The following is a 22,793-nucleotide window of genomic DNA, read 5'->3' on the forward strand; positions in this document are numbered from 1 at the left end:
TTATGTTTAACTTTTCAAGAAACTGCCAAGTGGTTTTTCAGAGTGGCTATAGCATTTTACCTTTCCACTAGCATGTGGGTATGAGGGTTCCAGTTTCTTTTTGTCCTTGCTCACTCTTGATAATTACCTTTCCTTGTAATTATAGTCATTGTAGTGGGTGTGAAGTAGTATCTCATTGTGGTTTTTTAATTTGCTAATTTAATTTTCCTAGTGGCCAATGAGGGTGAGCATCTTTTCACGTAGCTGTGAGTCACTCATAATCTTTGATGAAATGTCTATTCAAATCTGTACCTAGGAGATGATTATGTATTTTTTCTCTTTAAATTTATTAGCAGACTAATTGCATTAATTGGTTTTTAAAATGCTGAACTATCCTTGCACCTTTGGATTAAACTCCACTTGGTTTAATATACTGCTCTATTCAACTCGTCACCACTTTATTTAGGAGCTTTGAATGTAGCTTGCTTTCTTTTGTGCTGCCCTTTTCTTTTTTGATGTTAGGGTTATGCTAGCCTCATTTAAAAAATAAAATGATCTGCTCATTAACCACAAAGTAACAGAAATTATCTATTCATTAATAGTTTGATGAAATTTCCCCTTAAAGTTTTTTTGGCCCTGATTCCGTTTGGTAGGTTAAGTTTCTATTATATTTTCAATTTATCCTGGGTTATTCATGTTTTCCACACCTTCTTGAATTGTTTTGATAGAAAATTGTTCATCATGTTGAGATTTTAAGATTTATTGGCATAAATGTGCATATTATATTCACTTATAATTTTGTTTTTAATTAAAAATCTTTTTAATTATTTATTTTGGAGAGAGACAGAGTACTAGTGGGTCAGGGGCAGAGAGAGAGGGAGACATAGAATCTGAAGCAGGCTCCAGGCTCTGAGCTGTCAGCACGGAGCCTGGTGCCAGGCTCGAACCCGCGAACCGTGAGATCATGACCTGAGCCAAAGTTGGATGCTTAGACGACTGAGCTACCCAGGCACCTCACACTTACAATTTTGTAATTCTCCAGTGTATCTGTGGTTCTGTACCCCTAATAATTCCTAATATTTTTTAAGAAGGTCATATGATGGCAGATTAGCAATATGTCCTGCATCACTGGGCTAACTTGGGATTCCAGCTCTGTCACTTACACCTGGGCAAAACAACCTGACTGCTTTTGTTGCAGTCTACATCTGTATAATGGGGAGTATGTCATCCATTTATCAAACAATTTTTGAGGGTCTACTTTGTGTCAGAACTGGTCTGGGTATTGGGACTACAGCAGTGAACAAAATAGAAAAAAATGTCATGTTGGTGCAAACATTAAACAAAATAAAAAAGTAAAATGTCTGGTATTATCTGGGATGTTAGAGAGAAGTGCTAAGAAAGAAAAATAAACCAGGGAAGGGGAGAGGATGTATTTAGGATGGTAATAATAATGTCTTTCTTATCAGGTTGACATGAGAATTGAAAGAGAAAATATATGTAAAGTGCTTAGCACATTACCTGACACTTAGTGCTCAATTTAAGCTCTTGTAATAATACTAATCATTTTTTTTCTTGATCAGATTTGTTAGTGGTTAGGACAATTTATTGGGCTTTCAAAGAACCAGCTCAAGTCTAATGTTATTTGATTGGCTTTTTCATTAATTTCTGTTTTTATCTTTCTGAATTCCTTCTTTATATTTTATTTTGGTTTATTTAACTTCCTAAGCTAAATGCTTATTTATGTTCAGCGTTCTTATTTTCTACATATTTTCCTCTGAGTATTTCTTTGACCATTTCTTTTCCTATCCAGTTTTCTTTCTAACTATTATTTATTTTTTAATAGTGTATAATTTTAGTTTTTGTCTTTAATCCAGGAATCATTGAGAAATGCTTTTAGAGTTTCCCAGGTGGTTGGGATACGTTTGATGTTCATGTGAATATGTGTTAGTTTTCCTAGCCGTTTGGTTTTTCTGCCTGGTTTTCTTCATTGTCCTGAGCAATTGTGACTTAAAGGTTTTTGGCTTCTAGGAATTGTTCTTTGTGATTGAACACATAGTTGGTTTTTGCAAATGTTGCATTGGGTATTTAGAAAGTATATATATTCCTGGTTTGTTGACCACAAAAATTTCTCTGTGTGTGTATTTATAAAGTCAAATGTGATACCTTTGTGATTCAGACTTTGCATATTATTAATTTAATTTTGTTTGCTTCTGTTGACTTCTAAGAGAGAGAGTTATTAAAGTCATCCACCAAGATAGGGCTTTGACAAATCTTTTTGTACCTTTTATAGATTTCTTTAAAAACATCTTTGTTGAAATAAAATTTATGTACAATAAAATGCACAGATTTTAAGTGTAAAGTTCAATGCATTTTGACAAATGCATGTGCTTATGTAATCACCGCCCCAGTGAAAGTATAGAACATCGCTTTTGCCCTGGAAAATTCCTTTGTCTTGCTCTCTGTCAGTCTCCCATCCAGACCCCAGCAACCACTGATGACTTTTATCACTAAATCTTAGGTTTTCTTGCCTAGAACTTTATTTAAATTGAATCAGTGTACATTCTTGTGTCTGTCTTCTGTTCCGTGTCATGATTTTGAGACTTACCCATGTTGTGTCAGTGGATTATTCATTTCTATTGCTGAGGAGTATACTTAGTTCTGTTTTTTTTTTTTTTCCTACTTGATATATAAAGTTTCGAAACTGTTCTCTCTTATTTGGGAAAAGGCTACTTTAGATTCTGTTCATATCCTCCTGTTGGCAAAAGACATCTGGTCTGTAGTTACATGGGGAAAATATATCCAAGCACCCTGAGTTTTATGCCTGCTTATTAGCTGTCTACACTGATAACAAGTGAGAGAACAAGAGAGAAGACAGATGGTTTGTAGAGCTTTGCTGACTTCCTAAATGGCTCCCTGGCACCGTCATTCTGGCCTCTGCCTCCCTGTGAGGGCTGTGATGGCAGTGCATGTGGAAACGCCCCCGGTAATTAAGATGGCTCTGAAAGATGAAGGCCCAGAATCCCGGCCCTTACCTTGTGGGGCACACAGTGTGGAGGGCCTTCATGGAATCAAATCACAGACTTGCCCTTGTCATTGACTCAAAGCCACAGAACAACTTGAACTCTAATGATTCAGTATTTAAAGAGTTTAAGTAGAGTTGAGGAATATAAGTAGCTACTTAAAGGAAAATACTAATTAATTTTCAATGATTTGGAAATGAATTACTCAGTTTTGTTAATTATCTATAGTTGAACCTTTATTCATTCTTTCTTCTCTTTACTTTTTGGTTCCTTTTTGTTGCTTTTTAGTTCCTTTGACAACAGGCAGAAGAAGTGAAATTCCATTTGCTTTTAGTAGTTATAAAAGAAGGGTCTGGGGCAGGGCGGGAGAATGAAACTTTTCTAAAATAACACCTTTTATGTGGGAGGTACTCTGTAGCTGTGTAACCTTAGGCAAGTCACTTCATGTATCTGAACCTTAGTTTCCCCACTGGCAGAGTGAGCCAGATGCCCATCTCCCAAGATTCATAGTATGATTTAGACAAATAACATAATTTATATGAAAGTATTTTGTAAATATTAAAGTTCTATTGAAATATATACAGCTATATTTTATTTTTCTGTTTATAACAGTTTCATTCTTTCTTTTTCCTTAAGGAAAGATATTTGATTCCTAACCATAGAGGCACAATAGACTATTCCTGAAATATCATATGGGACATTTTTAAAGCCATTTTAAAAGCCAGCCATTATAAAGTAATCTAACGATTAAATTGTGCTCCCTTCAAGTAAAAAAAAGAAAAAAAGAAAAAGAAAAAAGAAAAGAAAACAAAAAATAAAAGAAAGAAAAACAACTATTTTGAGAAGCTTGTTTAAAGGAGCCCTATTGTGAACACATTGTAAAGTACGGAGCACAGAACTGGGGACTCAGAGTACCTGGATCCTTTTCCTAGTTGGCGTTTTGATCCAGTTAGGTTGTAGGAGCTCTTTCTTTGCCACCTTAGTTTTCTCATTTAGAAGGTGTGGAAAATAATTTGTGTCCTGTCATAGGAGTGCTGGGTTGTTGTTGTTGTTATTATTATTATTATTATTATTATTATTATTTTACTAAAGTGATTTATAACCATTTATCTTAGTTTCTCTGTGAATCCAGATTTCCACATATTGGGCTTGCTTTAAATTATATCCACTTCAGGCACGTATTCAATTCTATTTTTGGAAAGGAACTGAGATATTGTTGTCTTCTATAACTTACACAGTCTTTGCAAAATCATTTCTTAACAATTTCAAAGGAACGAAGAGTAGTACATTTAGTTACACAGTTTATGCCATCGTTCCATTAGAAGCTAAATGACAGGAGTGAGGGTACAGTGACATCAATTGTTAAGGCCTGTACATTATTCATTTAACATCTGCTGTTGGTTCTCTTTTTCCCTGTGGGGGAATAAATTACAACACATCAGCACATTTTTCATGCTTTGTGTCTAAGCATTTAAACTTCATTTATTGTATTATTAATATTATTTCATTTCTGCTTATTTGGCAGCCCCTGAAGTTATCAATGCCCACGACTATAGCCAGCAGTGTGACATTTGGAGCATAGGTGTCATAATGTACATTCTGTAAGTAGCCTGCTAAAGGTACAGTTTAAAATGAATGGATAGTCCCTAACAGTAGAATTATATAGATTTTAAATGAAGATTCAACAATATAGGTTTTAAAAAATGACTGAAAAAACAATTGGGAAGTACTTCTGAAAGCTCTCTTATTAGTTGTTAGCTACATCCATTAGATATTTTTTTTAATACTATAAATTTATAACATACAGGTTTGCTTTTCGTTGACCCATAAATGCTAGAATACGTGACATGATCTGAGTGAACTCTTGCTTAACACCTCCCTGATCCTTTGCTACAAACCAGAAAGCTTCTTTGTATTTTCTGAAGAGATTCATCAGGTAGAGACAGGTACTGGTACCTGGCACTTAGCTGTCCTATGAACAGGGCATATGTGAGGAGTGGACACTAACTAGACAGAGGTTCATCCCGGGATCCAGAGAGTATTCCATAGTTCCTGATCTTCTCGCTGCTACCGAAAACATCACTGTTTCTTTCTCACTCTCAGGAGTCAATCAAACCCCATGTCCTGTTCATTTTTCCTTTGAAAAGGAAATTCTTTGGTTTCTCTTCACTTGTATCACTTCTCCTTATGATCCGTCTTCTAGAATATTACATTGTCTTGCTGACTGTTCTTCCTGCCCCCGGTCTCCCTCCCTAGTTCATCCTTCACATTGCTGTCAGGACTTTCTAATTTTCAAATCTGATGGTACTACTTTTCTGATTCACAACCTCTGATAATTCTCCCTTGTTATAGAAAAACGTCAGAGCATCCCAGCACGGCATAAAGGCAAGTTTTTCATGATCTGGCTCCAGAATGTCTTTCCAGTCTTGGGCTAGATGTGCATTCCCATGCACCTACCCTATGCTATAGCCACTCAGGCCACTCTTTCTGATTCACATACCGTGTATCACATGTCTCTGGGTCTTTGCTGATGCAGTTTCTTCTACTTAGAATGTTCTTTTACTTCTCTACTAACCTTTCTCCTGGGTCCTCCAGCTCAAACATGAACACCTTCTGTTTCCCTAACTCCTACCATCTACCCCAGCAGAGCTACTGCATTCATTATGTATATACATTCCTACACTCCAAAGAGGGGTTAAGGCAACATACAAAAATGCACGCAAAACAACAACACTGAAAGAAAAACGATAACATTTCATCAGGAAAGTTTGCACATGTGTACATTTGATGGAAGTGTTCACTTTCCTGTGTTCTCATAGCACTTTTTAAAACTATTGGAATATAATTGTTAGAGTATGTTTTTGTTTTCTGTTTTTGTTTTCTTTACTCTAAATTCCATGAAGGAAGAGATCTTATATTATTCATCTTTGCATCCCTAGTATCTGGTACAATGGTAGGTATGTAGTCAGTGCTCAATATCTGTTTGTTAAATTGAATTAAAGCGAATTATGTAAGAGGTGTTCTGAAAAGTTAGTGGCCATTGTTCTGCCTCTTGGTGAGTATGAACATTTTTATGCTGATGCAACATTAGTTTTATGATCATATTGAAGATTTCACTGTGTACTACCTCTTCCAGATCATTTCTAAATATTGACATCACAGTAGTTACATTTTCACAGTTCTGTGAAATGGAATACACAGGCAGCAGAAATTGGAAGATGTGATTGTAGCTGTAACTCAGATGGTCAACACACATCACTGCTCAGATTGCATGAAGTATAAACATATTCACAAAGTTTTTGATCATTGTTTTGTGCTGATTACAATCAAACCATAAAAATTCTGAGCCATAATTTTTAATTAAAAATATAACTATTTTAAATTAGTGTTTTATACTTGTAAGAATTTCTAGACAAGTCAAACATAATATATGTAATCTATTATTACACAATTCATGTGGTATTTGCTGCCTTCTTAGTTTGAATTTGTTGTTAAAGAAAGTGATAGTGTATTACATATCTTAAATTTTTTCTCCTTCTTAAAGATATAATTTGAATTTTTCTGCTTCAGAGCGTGACTGCATATCATCATAATGACATATTTTTTTCTTTACACTAGACTCTTACTTAGCTAATCAGTGCCTATTCATTAATTTGCCTGAGCCAGTGTTCTTATAGATAATTTCTTTCACCAAGGGCACAAACATATTACCTTCTCCAGGGGGGTTATTTTCTTGTTTATCAGTTACCCCTGATTCATTTCTGCTTAATTGGACAATGATAACGTACTTCCTCAAGGTGAAATTAACATAAACACTCTTCATGGGTACTATCCTCTGCTGTTGTGATTCCTATGAAGGCAACAGAAAATAATAGAAAGGCTTCAAGAGGCATTTTTCATGTCTTGGATTCCCTTTTCTGGATGTGCAGAAAATTGCTGTCATAAAATTTCATATGCTGCTGATTGACCAACCATTAGATACATTTTGTGTAAGTAAAATTGCAAAGGACAGAAAAAAAGTGGAATTTTTTAAAAAGTAGCCCTTAAGCTATAGTGGCATGCGAGTCGGGCAATGCAGGGGCAGCTAAGAAATTGGTGAATGTGCATATCACTGGTTGTTAACAGACTCAATGAGCTGGACTCTTGCTGGCCTGTACTTGTTATAATAGATAGTAATTGTCCGTAAGACCATTTATCTAGCTTTTTTTTTTATTGCATTTTGAAACTAAACAATAGGCAAATAAGATCAGAGAGAGGAGGGTCAGAATGAGCTGGAGAAATAAAAAGTATTAAAATAAGAGACTGTAGAACAACTTGATAAGTACTGGTCTTTTAACAAGAAGCTATATAAATGAAGAGTTCTCTTTTCCAGCCTAGGTTGATCAACTTCAAGGATGAAAACAACTTTTTTTCCCTACAAAATCATCATCACCATCCTCATTATCATGTGAATTATTTATCAAATTTAGATTTATTCAAAAATGATCATAGTGAAGATTTTAAAAGAACTCCACAGTATAACTTTAAAAGTCAAAGTAAAAATCTAATTGCTGGGAAACTTAGAGATCATTATACTTATGGACATAATAGACTGGCATTTGCGGAGTGTAATATAATTATGCCATTTTATTCTTTCAGTAACAAAGTGGAAAAATATAATCCTGAGAGTTGAAGAACAGGCATATGGTATTGCCTCTGTGATGAGCCCAGGTTCAGCTCCTGTCTGGTTGTCATTGGCAAAATCTGGTTGTTGTCTATAGGGTTGTACTCAGAGGTTGGGACTGACAGTGAAGATGATGGGTAACATTTGTTGAGAATATATTATGAAGAATTGGAACTCAGCTTTTACACGAGTTCTTATAGTTTTGGTCTGGATTACTTACTGAAGCATAGGCTTGCCATGCTCTTTGTAAAATATAGTACAGTACTTCCTTTGAAAAGAGTCTGAAGACACATAGTCCCTGTATTACAGAATGTGCAACAAGCCATGCTGACTTTATATATATTGCCAATGGTTTTTACTGATGTTGATCATTATGTAACTCAGCTTTCATTCTAGACTGAAAGGTCAAATCATCGTCATCTGACTTTCCTCATCCAGGTTGTCTTCCTTTTGTATACCAGTTTTGAAGAGTTGTGGTGATTTTAATGTATTTTTGGCTTTGACTCAGAGCCTGTACAGCCCAGGGTTTTTCTTGGTTTATTCTTACTAACATTTGTGTAGTATTTTACCATGGATACAACTCTCATTGGACTCTGAAAACTCAGTATATTTTCCTCAAATTTCAGTTTGAATTATGTCCTTTAAAGCATTACATTATCCTCTCTCACGTTGAAGTTCACCTCCACTATTATTTGCGTACTTAAAATCTCACACCTTCCTGTATTTTGGCCCTATTTAAGCTTAGTTCTCCCCCATCTGGAACACCTTTGGGCCATTTGCTAATCTGGAGATTTCAAGGTTTATAAAGAGGGCCTAGCACTGATCTTGCAAAAACCCTTTTCTCCTGTTTGTACATCTAGAGAGATACCCACCTCTAGCTATCCTTTATTTAAATTTGAAGCACCACTATTTCCAACTCCTATGGAAAGTTAATTTTTAATAGCATCATTTTGATTATTTTTTAAAAATCTAAACAAAATCATTGCCTTTGTTGTAGATTATGTGGAGAACCACCCTTTTTGGCAAGCTCAGAAGAGAAGCTATTTGAGCTAATAAGAAAGGGAGAACTACATTTTGAAGATCCAAACTGGGATTCCATAAGTGATTGCGGTAAGTATAGATTTGTTATTATTTACTGAAGGAAATATATGTAATATAAGAAACTTGGCCAGTAATTCAAATACTCGAGATCTGTTTAATCATTGTATTTACTCGTAGAAATAAACACTATTTACTTGTAGAAATAGTGATCTCTTCACTGTGATTGTTGTTGTCAAAACTTCCAACAAAAACAGAAAATACATAGTAAAAATTGAAGAGGAAATTGCCAATCATCTAGCTCATTTTTACTATAGACCATAAACCAGCTAATCCAGGCCATAAAACCTCACTGTAGGCCTGTGAAACATTATTTATTAACCATTTATACTGATGATATTTATTTTATAATTGCAGTCATTCCCTCAGGTCACATAGACCTTATTCTAAATAAACTGGAAAATGTATTAATTGTAGCTAAAATAAGATTTTCAGGATTTTCCCTTATTTGCAGCTAAAAGTGTGTTGAAACAACTTATGAAAGTAGACCCTGCTCACAGAATCACAGCTAAGGAACTTCTAGATAACCAGTGGATAACAGTAAGTGATAGTATTACTTCTTTTTTTTTTCTTTTTGACATGCTATCATTGCTTTTTTTTTTTTTAATTTGGCCTTGTCATTTATGTATAGTCTTAAAATAGTCAATTAGTTTCATCTTATGACAAGTTAAAAGAAATTATTGAACCTTAACACATTTCTCAAATGGATATTTTCAAATTATTAAAACTATTACCACAGTAGTTTCTATATGTTTACAGAGGTTTAAATGAACTCTGCTTTGCTCCATGCCATATCAAGTCCTGTAGAAGAGAGCTGAGAAATGCCCGTTATGAAAACTGGAATATTGAGGCAGTCTGTACAGTTCAGTGACGTAAAGCACTGGAACTGTCCACTTCTCTTTCAGCTCTTTGGATAGAAGGAATCTTTGGGGACTTAGAAAAACCAAGATCTCCTAACAGTGGCTGTTACCTGGCCTGAAATTTTGAGTAATTATTCATTTGCATATTGCTTTCCCCCATTAGACTAACTGCCTTCAGCATAGACCCTATATCTTACCATGCTTTGTATTTCTGTACTGAGAACATTACCTGGTCACAATAGGAACCTTGGAAGAAACAGCTACTTACCTCTTAATATTTATTCTCTTTTTATTCTCTGGTATGAGGATCCTCACTTGCAGCTGGAAACGTTGCTATCTGGTCTTCTTTGCTAGTTATCCCCAGTTTTTGTTAGTTATCATGTTGGGGGAAGTAGGAGCAATTGTTGGGAAATGTCCTTAAATGGAAAGAGTATGGCATTCCTCATACCCATCTTCTTTGTTTGACTAGCCACATTAGACCATAAAGTGGAATCCATAAACTGAGGATGGCAAAGCAATAAGATGCAAGGAACCAGGGCTCTTAGTTCACAGAGCTGCCATGCCAGCCTTTGACTGCCCATCTCCAGAGATTTTCATAAAAACTGGAAACAAACTTCTGCCATCTTGAAGACACTGCAAAATATGTTGTTGAGCCTAAGACCAACTAATAATTGCTGAATGAGTGAATGATTCAATAAATGAGTAAGCCTGTGGGTATTTCAGAAAATGTTTTAAGAACTGAGATTGGAGATTTCTAAATACACATAGGAAATATTGCTAAGCAGTATTCATCTATGAAGAAATTATTGTACATCTATTATTTGCTAGACACTGTGCTAGGTACTGGAGATACATGATATGTGTACCTTGCAGTGGTATTGTCGCAAGGTGATGGTGGCTTGGACAGGGTGGTAGCAATAGAGTTGGAGAGAAATACATGTGACATGTTTTTTAGGTATAATTGACAGGACTTGGTGGTGGCTTAGATGAGGAAAGAGGTTAAGGGAGGAGTCAAGGATGACTTCCAGATTTTTTTTTCCTGCGGGGAGGATGGTGACTCAAGAGTTCCATATTAGATGTGCAAAGCTTGAGACACCTAGCATCCAGGTGGAAATATTAAATAGATCATTGGATATGTGAGTGTGGAGCTGGGGAAGTCCAAGCTGGAGATAGAAGTTTGGGAATCATGAGTATATAGATGCCATGTAAAGTCATCGGGCTAAAGAGATAAATTAGTAAGAAGATACAGATAGAAAAGAGAAGAGGCCCCAGCACCCTGCCATGAGACACTACAGCATTCAGAAGAGGATCAGCTAGCAGTGGGGGCTATGGAGGGATAGCAGGTAAGAAGAGGAGAAAATCGTGAGAGTGGTGCCAGAGAAGTTAAGTGAGAGGATTGACAAAGTGAGAGCTTAGCTCCCAGGTAAATGCTGCTGAGAGGTCAAGGCGAGATGAGTTTCCATTAGACTGGCCAACAGAGGGGTTGGTGGTGACCCAGGTCAGTTTAGATATGTATCAGAAATTTATAGTGATATCACTGTTCCTTTCAATTCTCTCATTTTCCTTTGGCAATTTGTAATCATTTTTTTGAATAATATTTTTTTTTCCTTCAAGGGCTCAGAAACTAGTCTTCACTGAAAGCTGATTTCTATCTGCCCTCTTCTATGAATGTGTTGATCTCTGAAATGCTTCTGTGCAATAAGTTTTTCTGGCCTGAAGTAATTGTGCAAATGAGCTAGCAGCTAGATCATGGCAAAACTGTTCTGAGTAGATTTGTAGTACAGCAAAATCAAAAACTGTAAAACAGATGGTGTGCCTTAGAAATCTATCTCTTTTCAGCATCACACAACATTCGGGTTTGGCCATTTAATTATTTGTTTTCTAATTAGTACAACTTTATTTCTGGCTTTGGTCATTTTTCCAGAAGTCTCCATTTTTGAGCCTCTGTAACATTTGTCTCTATGTAGTCTTTGCCAAATGGGTAGAGAAGTGACAGATAGCGTGTACTATATCAGACTACCCTAAGGAGTTCAGTGTATGAAGTTTGGAATATGGGCATTTCATAAACTTCTGAAAGGCAAAAAGACTCTTTTCTTCTTAGCTACTTGAAGTCTTCCTATAATTCATATCCTCTGTTTGAAATAATCTAAAAAGAACACGTTACTTCTCTCAGTACCTGGCTGCTTTATAAGCAGAGCTTATCTTTTGCAATATCTAACATGTAGAGACATTTTTTCAAAGGGCTTTATTGGATAAAAAGTTTTTATGGTTCAGCCTATGTATTGTGCATTTTGAAATATGGTATATATCTGAAAAGTATTCTGAGAAAAATAGTCATGGTTTCTCTATGTACATTTAAGTGAATGGAACTTAAAATAAATACATTTGTCATCCTGATTTCAAAAGTCAAAGATTAGATGTAAGGAAAACCAGCCCAGAAATGCTTTTCCAACAAAGGAAGAGTTTGATGATGTCTCCTACTGCCAGGAGTGTGCCTGGGATCCTCTCGTGTCTGTTTCTTCCTTTCTGTCCTCTTTACTCTCAACAGTGGTTCAGAAGTTTACTCCTTATTGGGTAATTACAGTTGCCACTTGGTATTCCTTCAAGCCCCCTTCTGATAACTAACACCAAGTATTTGCATGTTTAACACGTTTCCAAGGTATTTTTAATGCCTACTTATATTTAAGAACCCAGCTATAATTTAAGGAAACATTTTATTCTATGGCTTGTCATAAAGTAGTTTCCAGATCTGAGCCCTGTTGGTATTCTTCATACATTCAGTAATTCCTTTGACCGAGTGTGTGTGTGTGTGTGTGTGTGTGTGTGTGTGTGTGCCTACCATGTTAGGCTAGGTAATAAAATATAATTGAAGATATATAAAGATATATAAAAATATAATTAAGGATAGATAATCTGATATAAGGAACTTAGAATCTGGTAAGGGAGACAAGCTATGTGTAAGATACAATACAGGGAAGAAAATGATGAATGACATAAGAAATTGCCAAATGACCAGAGGTATAGAGGCAAGCAAGTGTAAAATAAGGAAGTTCAATTTGACTGGCAGATAAAATGCTTGAAGGAAAGAAGTGGGAAATGAACTTTTAAAAAAGGAAAGAAAATTGTGACAGGACGTGAATCCCAGTCTAAAAAAGTTTTAACTTGCTGTCATAGATAGTTGAGAATAACGTATCCTCTTTGAAATGAAGGAAATTATTGTCGTAGTGCATCAGTCTTGCAAGGTGGCTTTTTAAAAATGGCACAGCAGTCATTTAAATGTCTTTATTGATTTTAACAAGTATCTTTGGATTTTAATCCGTCAGCCATTATAGGGGTACAAAGATAAATAGAATGCAGCCTCTCGCCTTGAGTAATTTACCACAACGTACAATGTACTTTTGCTTTATGGTCAAACTTTGTGAAGGCACTTGTCATCAAAGTGTGGGGGCTAATTTTAAAATGTTTTTTCTAGTGTGTGAACAAGACCCTTGTTCATTAATTTACAAGCTGTTATCCAGGTTTTGATCATCAGCTTTTGACCTTTAGCCTTAACATACACACTCTAAGTAAGAGAGTGAAACTTTTCTGATGCCTAATTGTTGGGCATTTTTTCTCTACTGTATATTTTCATCCCAATATGTTAAGACTCTTACCTTTATTTTACTATATTTAGTTATTCTTAAATTGTGAATTACCTTATGTGTATGAATATGTTGAGGCCCTATTTAATGAAGGTTTTTATGAAAATTATGTTACAAAGGAACCCATTAAGCAGGAGCCTTGGGGATTTATTCAATATGCAATGATTGATATACACTTAATAATTCAATAAATATTTATTGAATACTACTATGTGCTGTGGAGGACACAGGGACGAGTCTGGCACAGTCCCTGCCCACAGGTTGCCCACAACCTAGTAAAGGGTTTAAAACAAAAATACAGGCAGTGAATGAATATATAATAATGTGTATGTGTGTGTATATATTACACATAGTATATAATAACATGTATTCTTTATGTACTATATAACAGTGCTATATAATATTATATAATATGGTAAGATAAAACATATGATGTAGTAATGTGGTGCTATATAATGTAGTGGTAGTACTAGATTTTTAAGAAGAGAGCTAATATTCCCTTTAGCGGATTATGGAAACTACTTAAAGTGAAGGTAATATGTGATCTGACTCTGAAAGAATAGGTGAAAGTAGAAATTAATGTTACAGTCATGGTAAGAAGGAAGGGGATTCTAGATAGGAAGAACTTTACAAAGACAGAACTTTACAAAGACAGAAAAAAAATGTGTACTATGTTCAGAGAATACGAAATATAGTAGTAATTCTGTTTTTCTAGATCCGTAGAAGACATGTAGGGAAGTAGGGGGAAATTAAGCCATGAAGGCAGGTGAGAACTGTTTTGCTCTAGAACTTGACTTACCTGGAGAAGACTTTATTTTCAGCTTATTTGACAATGGGTTGCTAATGGAAGACAATGAAGTACCCTGATCACAGCTGAACCTATGTGAGTTTCTTCTTTGTCCCTCTGACCCTTGTAGGGTAGTTTGGGTGGACTTGGATGAGGTCTGTGGTTTAGATTCTGAGGGGAGAATGCCTATTCTAATGGAGTGTCCTGCCTGAGATAGTAAGAAGCTGGCAAAGCCCTAGGAATACATTTGAGTTGAAGGTCTTGAGGGAACTTGGCTAAAAGGCAGAAGCAGGATCTTGATGGGGAGATAAAATGAGGATCAGGGTCTGAATGGAAACAGGATGGGCACTGGAGCAGGTCAGGGACAAGTAGCCAAGTGTCTGAGACTCCTCACAGGCCAGCTCCATCAGTTAGTGGGCTGGTAGATGGATTCCTGGCGAGACAGAACTTCAGGAAGAATAATCTGGCAACAGCGCGTGGTATGGTTTGCTTGGGGCAAGCAGCAGTTGGAGCACTGAAATAGGATGTGGGTGAGATGATGAAGATCGGAACTTGGGCAAAAAGAATGGAACAGAGAGGAGGGGAAAAATCAGACATTGGGAAGAAAATCAGCACAATTTTTCAAATAAGTATGAATGTTAGGTAAAAGAGTACAAGGAATCAAACCTTTTTCGGGTGACTGGGAAAGTGGTGTAAGACAAAAAGAAAGTCTAGGAGAATTGCTGGTTTCGTAGATTGGAAAAAGAATGAGGCATTTTTTGGAATTGTATATTCAAACTTTTATTGTAATTCCAACAATATGTAAAAATTATGAATCTCTGAAGATCTTTGTAGGTCAAGCTTAAAAATTTTTCATCATAAATTTAATTTCAAAGGCTATAATGTTTTACAAATATTGACAATTAAAAATAAAACTAATATTGTTTTTTACATGTATAGGATATTCATCTTATCCATTTGTAAAAACTTATGAACTCTTTATAACAGAAACTTTAGGTTATTCATTCTTTCGTTTGAATTTGTATTTCTGTTCCACTTCTTTCACAGAATTTTATCCTTATATATATTTTTACTTGAAAGGTTTTTATTAATCATCCTATCATTTGTCTCATTTTCCAAAAAAAAGATTCAAATACATATTTAATACTTTGTTTTTATTCCCTGTGATTTTAAGTTTTAAAAATTTTAAACCTTTAAATGTTTAAAAATTATTTAACAATGATTTATCATTATGTTTATTAACACATAATTGATCAAGAGAACGTAATTATAATTTGTTAAAATTATTAAGCATCACAAGTAAAATTATATTGGAAATGCATCTCTTTAGTGGATGGATGAAGCTGCATTTTTCCCCCAAACTGTTTATTCATCCAGAATTGAATATTACTTACTGTTAGAGACAGCATTCAGCACCAATTGTATTGTTGTTTTAGTTTTTAAAGATACAGGCACCAAGGACCTTACATAAATAAGTAGATGGGAATGGAAGGAGTGTGTGTGTGTGTGTGTGTGTGTGTGTGTGTGTTTAATTTTTTAAAAATGTTTATTTACTTTTAAGAGAGAGAGACAGAGTACAAGTGGGAGAGGGGTAGGGGGAGAGGGAGACACAGAATCTGAAGCAGATTCCAGGCTCTGAGCTGTCCTCACAGAGCCCAATGCAGGGCTCAAACTCGTGAACCACAAGATCATGACCCGAGCCAAAGTCAGACACTTAACTGACTAAGCCACCCAGGTGCCCCGGAAGGAGTTTTGACATAGCAGTGTCACTCAGTTCTTTAAATCTGTTTGAGCTAATTGTCAAAAACCACCCAGGGAGAGGCCACTTCCAAAAGGCTCTGTTCCTTCCCAAGATGCTGAATTAGCACAGAACACTGCATCTTCTCTGAAGATTAAACCTAGAGTAACTTTAGAGAAAAACCTTATGATACAAGATTACAGAGAATACTATGAGAAATTCTTGGGAAAATAAAGGGTTCATTTGGAGCTGGTGTGTACGATTGGTGAGGCGGCAGCCAGGAGCCAGGATAGGAAGTTAAAACAGGAAGACAAAAAAAAATCCAAGTTCCCATTTTGCTTCTCTTCCTTTGCCTTGGGACAGTGATACCTGTCCCCTCACAGAGGTCTTAAGCAATAAAATCAAAGCAGCACTAAAGCCCTGTTTTGAGTGAGAAGCTAAAGAAAAGGGGTGGGAAGTGACTGGTGTTCAGCATTGACTCCTTACACATTGAACTCCAAGCTCCAGGACTGGTGGGTTATACTTTTATTTATTTTTTTAAGGCTTTAAGATTTTATTTTTTAACAAGTAGTTGCTAATATTTCAGTGTTTTAGCAGGCTTTCCTTTCTAGCTATTTAATTTTCTTTATGCCTCTCCACCAAGTTGTTTTCCTTCCCTTACATTTTGGTGCAAAGAATTGAATATGCCTACCAAGGCTAGAAAACATTGACACTTTAACTTGTTAATCTTTCTCAGTTCTTTGGATACACTTATGCTGCCAGTAGCTTTCTGGAGTCCTCCATTTGGGCACAGTACAACTCACAGACACTATACCATTTTTGTGTGCCTCCATCTTTACCGGACCAGCCTTCATCCTAAGACTTTTCTCCAACAGTAGCAAGATGGCTGCCACAGTCCAAGCATCACCTTCTCACATGACAGTATCTCAAGAAGGAAAAAAGGGGACAAAGACATAGTATACATTTCTCCAGTTTTACCAAGGAAAAAACTTTATCAAGATGGCACCCAGATAAATTCTCATTATTTCTCACTGGCCCAAAGTGAATCACATGGGCCATTCTTAGGTCTAGGAGAGGATGTGGAAATGAGTATCTGGCAAAAATGAATGGGATGGCCAAGACTGAAGAAACCCATAACTTATCCTTTTGATCTAGACATATCCAAACAAACAAACAAACAAACAAACAAAAAAACAAAAAAAGTCAAAGTACTCTTATCAAGAAAAAAGTCAGGAATAACTTTTAAATAGGTAACCAACATTTTCTGACCCATTTCCCCTTGAAGAATGACAGGTAGCATACAGAGGTGAACGATTTTCTTTATTTAGAAATTTGATGGAGATAATAGAGAATATGGGACAGTGAGAAAGTTGAGGTGGGGGAAGAGATGATTTTCACTTTGGAACATACAAACTTTGAAAAGCCTGTGGTGCCTTGAGGTGGATGTGTCCATGCAGGTGGGGTGAGAGGTGGAGCTAGATCTTAGCAGAACGCTGTGTGCTGGAGAGAGACCTGAGAGCCATCTAGAGAAAGTATATAGAGAGAGGAGACAAGAGGAATGAGTATGGAATGCCAATATCTGAAGGATGAGAAAAGAAATTTAGACCCTGGAAGGCAGTTCACAAACATAAGATACTCAGAGACAAGAGAAAAACCAGGCCAGGGTAATATAAAAATCCAGAAAAGTTTTCAAGAAAGGACTGCTAAAGAGAGTCAAATACTGTGGAAAAGTCAAGTAAAATGAAGGGGGAAAGTGTCAGCGATGCAAGGTTATACTTTTAGGAGTACCTAAGGTCATTTCTCCTGGGAGAAGATTGATAAGGATGAAGCCCTGGACTGAGGACTAGCTTGGAGGGGGCATGTTTTTGGTGCTTAGGGTTCTTACCCCTACTTTTCCTTAAACTCCTGGGCTGAGGACCTGGATTTGGCCTTAGAACCATACACTGTCCTCCCAAGGACAAGTATTCCCTGGGGAAGATGAGATCACAGACCAAGTTTCAGACACCATTAGGAGAGTTTTGAATAGGCAGTCCAAAATTTGAAAATCAACAAAGTGAGCATACTAAAAGAGATAAGGGAAGATGTTAATAATATGAAGCAAGTATATGAAATAATAAAACAGAACCAAGTAGAACCATGTAAGTATAATAGTTGAAATACAGAATGCAATTATATAATTAATAGTGAAATGAGTGCAGCTGAAGAATGAATTTAAAAACTAGATGATCAGATTATAGAACTTTACAGAGGGAAGCAGGAAGATACACAAATTGAACATACAAAAAAAAAAAAAGAGAGAAAAAAAGTTATGTGGAGTTAAAAGTGCCCAAATTCATTTAATAGGAATTTGACAGGAAAAGTGAAAAAGGAGGAGGAGAAAATCTTTAAAGAAATAATAGAGATAAAATAATCGGCATTAAAGAAAAAAGAAAGATTTCAGATTTCAACAAATGGAAGAATCCTAAATAGGAGAGATAAGGAAGAACTGACAAAAGAGGCATAATGAAATTTAAGAACATCAAAAACAAAGAAAAAACTCTAAAAACTCCCAGAGAGAAATAGCAAATCATATGAAAAAGGGCAAGAATCACATTGACATCTTACTTTTGGGGAGCAACATTGGATATGAGCATAAATCGAGTAATATTCTAAATATATTAAAAGACAAAGAACTTTGGGGTACCTGGGTGGCTCAGTCCGTTAAGCATCAGACTTGATTTTGGTTCAGGTCATGATCTCATGATTTGGTGAGTTCGAGCCCCGCGTCAGGCTCTGGGCTGATGGTACAGAGCCTGCTTGGGATTCTCTTGTCTCCCTCTCCCTCTGCCCCTCCCCGACTTGTGCTGTCTCTATATCTCTCAAAATAAATAAATAAACTTAAAAAAAAAAGACAAAGAACTTTAACTTTGAATTTTGTATCCACCCGAATTATCATTCAAATGAAAGGAATTATACAAATATTTTCAAATATACATGGAACCGGACACCTGGGACTTTTATGACGGTGGTCATATGGCAGATTGGTGGGAAAAAGAGAAACTGTTCAATAAATGGAGCTGGAATAAATGGTTATCCATATGAAAAAAATGGATAACCTATCCATTTTTCCTATCTCACATCCTATCTCCTATCTCACATCATAGACAAAAATCAGCTCCAAATGAATCTAAGACTTAAATATTAAACACTAAAACTTTGAAACTTTTAGCAGAAAATATAGAAGAAAAATTTGGGTGCCTTGGAGGGTATAGGAAAGGATATTATTAGCAAGATAACAAAGGCACTAACATAAAAGAAATCATGGATAAACTTGACAAATATTAATCTTCAGAACTTTTCTGTTCATAAAATAATACTGTAGGTAAAGTTAACAGGTTATAAACTAGGAGAAAAACTAGATTTTTGTAACCCAAATAATCAACAAAGGGTTAATATGAAATTTAGATAACTTACAAATCAATACAGAGAGGGCAAACAACCTAGTAGAAAATGGGCAAAAGACAGGGCCAGGCATTTCATGACAGATGACCCACATTTGGCTAATGAACATGTGATAAGATATTCAATTGCATTAGTGATCGGGAAATACAAATTGAGACTTCAGCGAGGTAAACCAAAAATTAAGAAATCTGACAATATTAGGAGTTGGAAAAGATGTAGATAAAGCGTATCCCTTAATCATTGCTGGTGAGAGTATTTATTGGTACAAAGGAAGAAGGGTCTGACACCATCCTATAAAGCTAACCATTCATATACTCTACCACCAAGAAATTTCACTCTTAAGAATATACCCAAGAGGGGCGCCTGGGTGGCGCAGTCGGTTAAGCGTCCGACTTCAGCCAGGTCACGATCTCGCGGTCCGTGAGTTCGAGCCCCGCGTCAGGCTCTGGGCTGATGGCTCGGAGCCTGTTTCGGATTCTGTGTCTCCCTCTCTCTCTGCCCCTCCCCCATTCATGCTCTGTCTCTCTCTGTCCCAAAAATAAAAATTAAAAAAAAAAAAAAAAAAAAATATACCCAAGAGGAACTCTTGCACTTATATACCAGGAGTATAGAAGTGTATATAGGAGCAAAATCCCAGAATCAGCCCAAATGCAGTTTGGTGAATGAATACATTATGGTATGGTCTAACAATGGAATAATATATATTAGTAAAAATGATTAAACTACATGAAGGAATATCCGTGAAGCTATGAAATTGATCTTTAAATTCATCATAGCTTTGTTAAGACATAATCTACTTAACTACAAAATACACTGATTCTAAGTATATAGCCTGATGAATTTTTATATATGTATGTATCTGTGTAACTACCACCCAAAACAAAATATAGAACATTTCTATCCCCAACTAGAAAATTCCATTGTTCCCTTTTCCAGAGTGGGCTTACCACTCACCAGCAATGTGTGAGTTCTAGTTTTTCTCCTCATCTTCTCCAGTGCTTATTTTGTCAATATTTTTAACTTAGATACTTTGGAAGATATATAATAGCATCTCATTGTGGTTTTTTTTTTTAAAGTTCATTTAATTATTTTGAGAGAGACAGAGAGAGAGTGTGGTTTTTTTAATTTTATTTTTAATTTTTTTTAAAATTTACATCCAAATTAGTTAGCATATAGTGAAACAATGATTTCAGGAGTAGATTCCTTAATTATTCTGCACTTCCTGAATGACAAATGAAATTAACCACTTTAATTGTGCTTATTGGCCTTTTGGATATCTTCTTCTTTTTTAAATCTTCTTTTGTGAAACACCTGTTCAAGCTTTTTCCCTCCATCTTTCTATTTGGTTTTAGGTCTTTAACTTATTGATTTATAGGAGTTTGTTATATATTTTATTTTTTTTTTTGATAATTTGTTATATATTTTAGATAAATGAGCATTCTGTGACACACAAATAAATATATATACAATAATGAGAATTGGAAGAAGCTGACTTAAGAAAAAGAACATAGAAAAGATTACTGCCAATCTTTTGAAAAAGAATAGATCATTGGAAATTGGGGGTCTTGAAATAGATTCCCCGCAGACTATCCCTGCCTACACATCCCTTTGAAAGTCTTCATGTACAGCCAGGTGTACACAGTTTGAAGAATGTTGGTTTGGAATATATCGAGTTTGTTTTTATTTTTCCAGATTTACTGAGATATAAATGATGTATAATATTATATAAATTTCAGGTGTACAACATAATGATTTCACATATGTATATATTGCCAATGATTACCGCAATAAGTTTAGTTAAAACATCCATCAGCTCACATAGTTACATTTTTTTTCTTGTGATGGGAACTTTTAAGATCTACTGTCTTAGCAACTTTCAAATATACAATACACTATTGAAGGCTCCACAACACCTCTAGCTAGAAATTCTTGACAGGCAATTGGAAATACACTTCTGGCATAGGATAAATTACTAACTTTCTCAGGCTGCTTTCCCCTGAAGAATAGGAATATCAGCACTAAACCTTGTATATTCGTATAGTTGCTGCACGTGTAAAAGAAGATCACCGAGATGACTTTTAGGAAAAATTGTAAAGTGACACACAGTTGCTTACTTCAGTGGTCATTATTACCTTGGGATGCTGCTGCCTTGGGCTCATCGAGACCCATGAGGATGAGTTTGGTGATTTTTCTGGGTGCTAGAGTTCATGTTGGTATCTGCAATTTACATTATTTCTTTTCTTGCTGTAATTTACATTAATTACTACTTCTATAAAGGTAATAGTTAGGATTATCCATGGTAAGTGATTTAAATGGTAAACAAAAAAGGAAAAGTAACTTTCTTCCTCCATCCCCCTCATTCCCTCTTACTAAAGATAGCCATTGTTAAGTCTCTATGCATTCTTTTAAAAAAATTCTATATAATTATATAGAATATATTCTATATAATTATATTCTATAATAAATTCTATTATAAATTATATAATTTCTATAATATAATTCTATATTCTATATAATTATATATATATATATACACATACGTTACACAAGCAAGTTCATATTATGCATGCTATTCTTTTCTATCTAATATATCTTGGAAAGATTTCCTTATTTTTTAAAAAGCAGCATTATATCCCAAACTATGGACACTCTATTATTTTCTAAATAGTCCACTATGAATATGAATATGGAACATTTAAGTTGTTTCAGACTGTTTCTGTTACAAACAATGGTGCAACAAATGTTCTTACAAGTATATATTTACTGTATTATCATGTACTGTATTATATCTATGCTGTAGATATGCATACTGTATTATCATATCTATAGGATAAATTCTTAACAGTGGAATTACTGGTTAGAGAGAATGTGAATTATCTATTTTGATAAGCTATTACTAATTTACCCTCCCATAAAAAGCTCAAGTAAATGAAGGTGGAGGGTGGGCTAGATGGATGATGGGTACTCAGGAGGGCATTTGTGGGGTTTTTTTGTTTTTTGTTTCATTTTGTCTTTTGTTTTTTAATTTTTTAATGTTTATTTTTTGAGAGAGAGAGAGACAGAGAGAGCATGAGTGGGGGAGGGGCAGAGAGAGAGGGAGACACAGAATCCGAAGAGGCTCCAGGCTCTGAGCTGTCAGCACAGAGCCTGACACAGTGCTGAAACTCACAAACCGTGAGATCATGACCTGAGCCGAAGTCAGATGCTCAGCTGAGTCACCGGTACCCCTACTCAGGAGGGCAGTTGTGATAAGCACTGGTGTTGTAGATAAGTGATGAATCAGTGAATTCTACTCATGAAACCAATATTGCACTGTATGTTAACTAAAATTTAAATTAAACAAATAAATTCCCTTTTGATTTCCTATGTGATCCAATAAAAAAAGCAAGTAGATGAGAAACCCTGTTTTCCCATGCCCCTACCAATACAGAGTATTGTCAAACTTAAACTTATGTCCATCTGTTAAGTGAAAATTGGCATCTCATTGTTTTGATTTGGGTTTTATTAATTTTGGGAAGTTGAACATTCTTCTATGTTTTTTAATAAAGTGACTATTCCACTTTCCT

The 22,793-nt window shown here is 35.5% G+C and overlaps 1 protein-coding gene across 3 annotated transcripts in view; it reads left to right on the forward strand.

Moving 5' to 3' along the window:
• The window catches only part of STK33 (serine/threonine kinase 33), a 168,926-nt gene that overhangs the window by 121,853 nt on the left and 24,280 nt on the right, over positions 1 to 22,793 (forward strand). For all 3 annotated transcript variants that reach the window (XM_019456219.2, XM_019456217.2, XM_019456216.2), the window contains exons 9-11: positions 4,525 to 4,600; positions 8,660 to 8,772; positions 9,215 to 9,300. In XM_019456219.2, coding sequence (XP_019311764.2) covers positions 4,525 to 4,600; positions 8,660 to 8,772; positions 9,215 to 9,300 — 275 coding nt within the window. The remainder of the gene's footprint in view (positions 1 to 4,524; positions 4,601 to 8,659; positions 8,773 to 9,214; positions 9,301 to 22,793) is intronic.

The sequence above is a fragment of the Panthera pardus genome, unplaced genomic scaffold, assembly GCF_024362965.1.
Source record: "Panthera pardus isolate Hobbes unplaced genomic scaffold, ASM2436296v1 HiC_scaffold_12, whole genome shotgun sequence".
Classification (NCBI taxonomy): Eukaryota; Metazoa; Chordata; class Mammalia; order Carnivora; family Felidae; genus Panthera; species Panthera pardus.